The sequence below is a fragment of the Sardina pilchardus genome, chromosome 11 (assembly GCF_963854185.1).
Source record: "Sardina pilchardus chromosome 11, fSarPil1.1, whole genome shotgun sequence".
In the NCBI taxonomy this organism is placed as follows: domain Eukaryota; kingdom Metazoa; phylum Chordata; class Actinopteri; order Clupeiformes; family Clupeidae; genus Sardina; species Sardina pilchardus.
Genome location: NC_085004.1, coordinates 31073004 through 31080448, shown reverse-complemented (window position 1 = coordinate 31080448; position 7445 = coordinate 31073004). Strand labels below are relative to the sequence as shown.

The following is a 7445-nucleotide window of genomic DNA, read 5'->3' as shown; positions in this document are numbered from 1 at the left end:
AGAGAGAGAGAGAGAGAGAGAGAGAGAGAGAGAGAGAGTGAGAAAGAGAGAGAGAGAAGGAGAAGGGGGTAAGGCTGCGTGTGGAGGGCTGAGGTGGTCATCCGACGGTTTTAATGAGACAAATCTCTGGTTCTGGCTGACATTTGAAAATCCCCCGCGTGAATGACAGAGGCGGCCGTCACCTTTACGGGGGATTTCAGCTTGAAGGTCTTTGCGATGATGAAGGGAATTAAAGAAGGCGGCCGGTGAGCGGTGAAGGCGCTGGCGATCCCGGCCGTCCAGGCTTAATAATAAAACCACAGCTATCCGCCCATGGGCTGCTTCAGCCTCAGCAGCGGTGGCAGCAGCAGCAGCAGCAGTCGGCAGCGGGGCGCTTGAGGAGCCGCTCGTCACGCAGCAAGGTTAACCGCGCAGACACACACACACACACACACACACTCGACCCCCCTCGCCGTGACCATGAGCGGAGAGAGACAAGACAAGAGACGTGTTGTCATGTCTTGCCCGCTGACAGGTGGTTGGGAAGTTTATTGGCGACGTAGCCCTTGATGTCCCTCACTGTCTATTTCCTCCCTCCTCTCCCCCTCACCCCCCCCCCCCCCCCCCAATCAAATCCCCCACTGGCCCCTCTCGTCTCCCAGTAGTGAGGGACAGGGGCCCGCTGTCATTACAAACGTAATAAGAGCACAAGTGAGATTGATGAGGAAAACAGTGCATCAACTGCTCATTTAATTAACTCCGGGGCTGAGACGGTGCCCGGGCGGCAGGCAGGCGGGCAGGCAGCTGCGGGCGGCTGTGGCAGTGAGTGGCGGCACAGTGCGGGGGCATTCCTCAACCTACCACCCCCGCCCGACACACACACACACACACACACACACACACACAGAGGCTCTGTTTGTTACCTCTGCGCCCCCCGCCATAATGAAGAGCCTTCTGGGACCCAATTACATCCAAGGCTGCGTGTGAGGCACAGCAGGCCCCCGTGGAAACTGAACTTGAGCCGTCTCCTCTTCCCCGGGCCCTGCTGGGGATGGCCTTCGCTTGATTGAATCAGGAGAAGAATGTAACCAACCTACACACACACACACACACACACACACACACACACGCACACGCACTGGGACCGACATCATTCCTTGCCCCTGCTCGTGGCTTTCAGTGGAGAGTAGGAGATGAATGTTTCGGATTCCCCAGCGTCGAGTAAATGACGGGCTTGCTGATGAAAAGGACAATGCCAAGTTACACACCCAGGTAGAAAATGCACTTCTGCTGGGCCACTCGAGGGATGGTTTAGTCTCAGTGTATGCGATGAGCACTGCGTGAGTGTTTTTGAATGGATATATCGCTCTGCCATTTAACGATGATTGCAGCACTACGACGCTTTCAGGCGAGTCAACGCATGACCTTGGGAACAACACCGACACCTTCACACGGCGCATATTTGTTTGCAAGGCACAACATGCCAGCCGCACAAACAGCTCTGTATCTCGCTGAAGACGACGACGGCACACAAAGACTAGATTACACTTTCATCAACTCTTCGATTGATGCAGCTTAAATAATGGATGAGACGCATTCCATAGGCTGTCTTTATCATGTTTCCCGGCCTACGCAGAATTAAAAGCAGCATCCCTCTTGAACAGCGGCACTCTCATGTTCCTGTAAGGCTCGCGCGTCTCTTCTCTTATTGATGCCAGCGCCTCCTCACACCAAAATAAACTGGCTTCATTAAAAGGGAAAAGAAAGCTGCATTAACAAGTGCCATCATTACTTTAATCTGCCATGCTGTCTGATATTCAAGTCTGCACACAGCCTGAACAATGTGGCCTTCATATTAGTCACAGGGGACAGATATTGTTCAATAATTAAGTGCTACTGTATCAAAGGCCCGACTACAGCAGAATGGATAAAAATTGAAAAGTTGGGAGAAATTACTTGACAGATTATTCATCACAATTACTTAAAATGGGGACAACCTGAATGTTTTTCTTTTACACCCCCCCCCCCCCCCCCACCCTTGCTTGTGGTTTGGCCACACTGTCCTATTTTGCTCCCAGTTTTCTACTCTGTCATGACACACAGGTGTTGGTAGCAGGGCCACCACTGCACTAGTTGTGTTGACGTTCCATGTGGAACACTATAAGTACCCTTAAAGGCCGGGCCTGGGGAAGCCCCGGGCATTAATAACAATTATTGGCCTTCTTTAGTTCCCTCCGACACCTTAAGTGTGGGGTATTGACTGCTTTGCTAGAGAGAATGTTGCCTATTGATTTCGCCCAAGCAGAAAGAGATGGTCTCCTCGCCCTGAAAGGCAGGGATTAAGCCGGCCGGGAGCCTGAGCAAACAGCCGCAGCTCGATGCCTTTGACTGTAGCCACTCCTGCATCGCTTCACTGTCAACAGCTACAGGAAATCAACAAGGGGAACACACGACCCCTGACCACTAAGGTGTGGGGCCACCCGCAACACACACACACACACACACACACACACACACTCTCTCTCTCTGACAGACATCGGGCTCACTACAGCCTGTCTGTGTCCACAACCTCCATTCATTCAGTACAGAGTGCGCTAGACAGTGAATGACTGGTGGCTATTCATTATGCAGAGCACTATGTGGTGAATTGAGAGAATGTTTCTCAAGTGTGTGAATGAAGACGAGTTGGATATATCATTGAAGATAACTACATCTTTGGCATTTATTTTTGGAAACTTCTTGAATATATATTATTCTTTTTTTTCTCGTTTTTTTTTTTGTTGCTCAAATCCCACAAGTTCTTGTGGCTTTGATGTATTGATGGACAGGTTCGGTAAAACATGCAGGTGTGCCAACTTAATGTTGGTCATCATCACTATTTCGTGTCTGCAGGCTGAAGATGGAAAAATCCCATTTCAGTCCACATGCATGACGAGCAAACATGCCGCTTTTCCCATTTTGTCATTTCACAGCTTGAGGGAAATCATCCTATTAAAGCCCTCGGAGCACTGCTCTTAATTTCAAGTCTTAAACACCAATACTCCGGCTAATCACGGTGCAATATGGAAATGACAGTTAAGCTGGCTTTAAGCTTTTATGTAATACAAAAATGTAATGTGGGTGGAATTCATCATCCCCAGGAATGATAGGTGGATATGAAAATGTGTGCTCATTTTAAATGGGTCCACTTCATGGACGCAGTAGCTCACCTCAAGTTCTATTATTATGCAGCACTATGTTTTGCTCTCGAGCTAATGCAAGTAGAAATACATTTAGCCAGTAATTGTGTTTTATATATGGGAGCCGTGTGAGTAGAGGCTATGAGAGCTACACTCCTGTATCCAGCCGTCTGTGGAACCAGCAAACTTAATACAAGCTTATACTACTAGTTGATACATTCTGGGTCTGATGCTATGGTTATGCTTGTGTTCAGAGAGGAACAACTGGTGTAGACTGCATACATACTGTAGTTCATCATTCTGCTGTGTTTAACTACTCAATAAGATTCCTCAATTCTTTATTGTACACATCAGAACACACCAAGCATCGAGCACAGATAACTCCACTCTAGACACTGATTACAGACACAAGAAATTCATTTTTCAAAGTTTTCTTTAATTTCCCAAATATAGAATACATTCTGATGCTGCCGATTCAGCTTCACACCTTTTACATTCACAGTGATGAATATGGCTTTATATGGTAAGGCTCACAATACATTAACATCAATGATTACAACAACAACAAAAAAACAAGACAACCCAAGGACCACTAGCTCTCCTGCAAAAGGCACACATTTTTATAACCTAAAATAATGGCCAATATACCCTGTTAAGAAATCTGATTAAAAATAAAGATAACTGTTGTGATTCGATTCAATAAATATATTTTCCCTACTATGAGATGAGCATTTTATAACTTAATAACACAGCTTAAGCACTCAATGGTAAATACACACAAAAAACTTCCCTGTAACACCCTCATACATATCTGATCATTTAGATGCAATGAAGGCCCATGCCTAGCGATGCTGATGCATGAGTCATCTCACAGTTTTCAAGTCTGAACATTAACCGACATCTGCAGATGGACACACAAACACTCCACAATCTACAAAGGTAAACTGTAATGACATAGTATTATGTATTACTTTTGTCCTACCATTACAAACACATCCCCACAATAAATGTAACCCCCCCCCCCCCCCCCCCAGCGTAACTACCCATCTGGTATAAATATAATTTATAGGCGGTTTATTCCCCCAGTCTTAGCACTTGTCTTAGTTGATATTGGCACATGGCTAGTCTGCCTGAGTGAGTAGTGAGTGGATGTCCGTTCCCTCAGCAGCCTGAGAGTCTGTAGTATCTCCAGAGGTGCCCCTGGCCCCCACGGGGCAGTCTCAGCAGCGGCCTCCTCTCCAACGCCCTCCGCGCCATTCGGCGCTCCACCGCCACGGCGAAGGTGTGCCCGCGCACAGAGGGCACAGGGCGGTGGGCGTTAGCCATTAGCTGCGGGTCAGGTTGACGGCGAGGGCTTTCTGCTTCCTGGTCTGCTCCCTGCGACTGCTGGCCAGCCCTCTCCACGTCTGGACAGCGGGCCTGAGACCAACAGAACAGGAGCGTCATCGTCACATCGCTTCACATACACAGGAGCTGCTAGAGACTATGAGGTGATATTAAAACAGGTGCACAGGTAGCCATGCTGCTACACGGGTCTTTCTTGTCTTAGCTTCATATGTTGATACAGTATCACACCATCCTCTAAACCTGCTACAGTAGGTTGAGAACATGAGTTAATGAAATTACTACAACAGTCTTATACAGGATAAGCAATTCCAGCTATTGCTACATTTTGCCATCCCCTCAATATGTGAACTTACCCACAAAGGGCCCAGTTTTAGTTTAATTTACGAGTGTAGTTACAAAAAGCAGCGCCCAATGCAGTGCACCTCATCTAGAATATGCATGTGGAATTCAACTGTCAAAAGCGTGTGTCTGGTTAATTTGTCCTACACTGTGTAAGCGCCTGGCCGCTCCCAAGCCTGCGTCCCCCTGTTGTGACCTGCCATTAGCAGCACTTTCCTCCAGTGCTCTGACCTACCCCTGCAGAGCTGACCTCCTCTCCACTGCCGTGCTGTGCCCTGCTGTCCCTGGGCACCTCCGGCTCCTGCTCCTGCTCCTGCTCCTGCTCTAGGGATCCCTGGCTGGGGCTGGGGCCGGGGCTCTGGCTCTGTCTCTCCCTGCAGCTGTGGCTGAGTGCTGGGGAGAGTGTCTCCCGGCTGACCTGGCTGCTGGGTTGGGCGGACGGGGGAGGGGGTGGCGGGGGTGGGGGTGGGGGGGGTTGAGGGAGTTGGGGGTCAAGAGGGTCTGGGTCAGCTAAGGAGCAGCCGAGCGGTGAGCCGAGCAGCACGTTCATCATTAACCAAACTCCCATGTGCACTAGGGACGAGGCTCGGGGGGGGGTGGGGGGGTGACCCCGCTCGCTCTTCACTCACGCCCCAAACAAAAGGGCCGCGGCCTTACCTGACCGCCCGCCCGCGCTGCTCGCGCCCTCTCCCCCCTAAATGAATGCAAATGCCCCCCCGTCTGCTCATTTAGCGGCGCTGCTCCTGCGCTAATGCCGCCCTATTCTCTCTGCTGCTGTTTTTTTCTCTCTCGTCTCGCTCAGAGATGGTTGTTTTTGTGCGCGTCTGGAGGCTTTGCATACGCAATTGGCTAGTTGGCCATTCCGGGCTGCATTGCTAATGCGTGCCCTTTCGAGCCACTTAATTCCGCCGGGACAAACAGGCTCACGGACACACATGGAAAAGGGGAGAAAAAAAAAAGAGAAACGGGGAGAAAAAAAAAAGGAAAAGGGGCAAGATACACTCCACCGTGGGTAATTAGCAGAAGAGACAATGAGGGGTGTGAATAATAATAAAGTGGCTGGCTGGCATTAGAACTTTCTAACAAGTGTGGGGCCGAGAGTCGAGATGCGGGGGTGGGAGTACGGTGTGTGTGTTTGTGTGTTTCTGTCTGTCTGTGTGTGTGTGTGTGTGTGTGTATGTTAGGGGAGCTGTGAGCTGATCAAATAATCGTCAGGGGTGAAAATGTGCGTGGAATGAAATGAGTCAATCATTGTAATGCGCTAGACGAGCCCCGAGGAGAATAAATAAGCAGCGGCCGTGTCAGCGTCAGCGTCAGCCGGAGCGCAGCGGAGCAAACGAGCGCACGTGCACGAGCCATGGGCACGCAATTAGACAGGGTCAGCGTCTGCCACGACCACGAGCGCCGCACGCCGCGCGCTAACGAGGTGTGATGCTGTTAATGTGGGTGTGTGGACCTCACTGAAAGACAGCGCGCGCATGTGTGTGTCTGTGTGTGTGTGTGTGTGTGTTTATGTGTGCGTGTTTGTGTGCGTGTCTGTGTCTGTGTGTATTGCAGAGAAAGGGACAGATAGACAGAGAGAGAGAGAGTGTGTGTGACAGAGAGGAAACACTTGTGCCGTACGCATTTGCATGTGTGTAGTGTGTACAGTATTTGTGTTGAGTGGGCCTGTGCAAATGTGTAAATATGTATGAATGTGCGAGACAGAGAGCTGTTTGCCTACACGTGTATCAGCAGGCACATAAGAGACAGAGACAAGGTGGGCCTAGGAGAATGGACAGATGAAACACACAAAAGAGGAACATCTGAAGGGGCTGCTGGGCTGCCTATGTGGCTGAAGACAACCAGGGGCGGGCGGGCCAGGAGGACTAGCAGGGGAGCCGCATTCCTGACCGGTGCTGTCAGCTAAAGGGCCGACGGATCACCGGTCAAGTGTTGAGTCAGAGCGTGTGGGCAGTGGGGGGCCAGCAGCCGACCGTGTGGGACCACGCCAGCAGGCAGACAGACAGGCAAGCAGGTGTGTGTGTGTGTGTGTGTGTGTGTGTGTGCGTGTGTGTGTGTGCGTGCGTGTGTGTGTGCGTGTGCGTGTGTGTGTGTGTGTGTGTGTGTGTGTGTGTGTGTGCGTGCGTGTGGCAGACAGGCAGACAAGTGCGGCAGGCGTAAACATGGTCCGGCCCGGGCCCCATGCTCTTTCTCTCTCTCTCTGGAAAGTCAAAGTCATTAACTATTCAATCACGTAAAGGGGAGGTGAAGGCGTGAAAGGTTGCGGACCCAAGCACTTTTGCTTCAGTGCATTAAGAGCCCGCTTGGCCGTTCTGACTTGGCCTGGGAAGAGGGAGAGCGAGAGAAAAGAGAGAGAGAAGAAAGAAATAGATTGCCTCCAAGGAAGATGGCTGCTCACCCCCCCACCCCACACCCCCCCCCCACCCCATACCTCCCCCCCCGCACCTCCCCCCATCCCCTCCTTCCTGCATCCATCCCCCCATTCTTTCTCTTTAATAACAGCAATCTGCTGTGAAAATCTAATCCCGAGTACCATTTACGCTGCATCTAGATAACTTCTGCTTGGAAAGGCGTACAATATGAATATTTCATTCCCTG

At 50.5% G+C, this 7445-nt stretch overlaps 1 protein-coding gene across 1 annotated transcript in view; it reads right to left on the bottom strand.

Annotated features, from left to right (window-relative positions):
- Nucleotides 1-4191: 4191 nt before the first annotated feature.
- The window catches only part of LOC134095320 (polyamine-modulated factor 1-binding protein 1), a 33956-nt gene continuing 30702 nt past the window's right edge, over nucleotides 4192-7445 (bottom strand). The window contains exon 20 of the mRNA XM_062548769.1: nucleotides 4192-4577. Coding sequence (XP_062404753.1) covers nucleotides 4484-4577 — 94 coding nt within the window. The 3' untranslated portion in view covers nucleotides 4192-4483. The remainder of the gene's footprint in view (nucleotides 4578-7445) is intronic.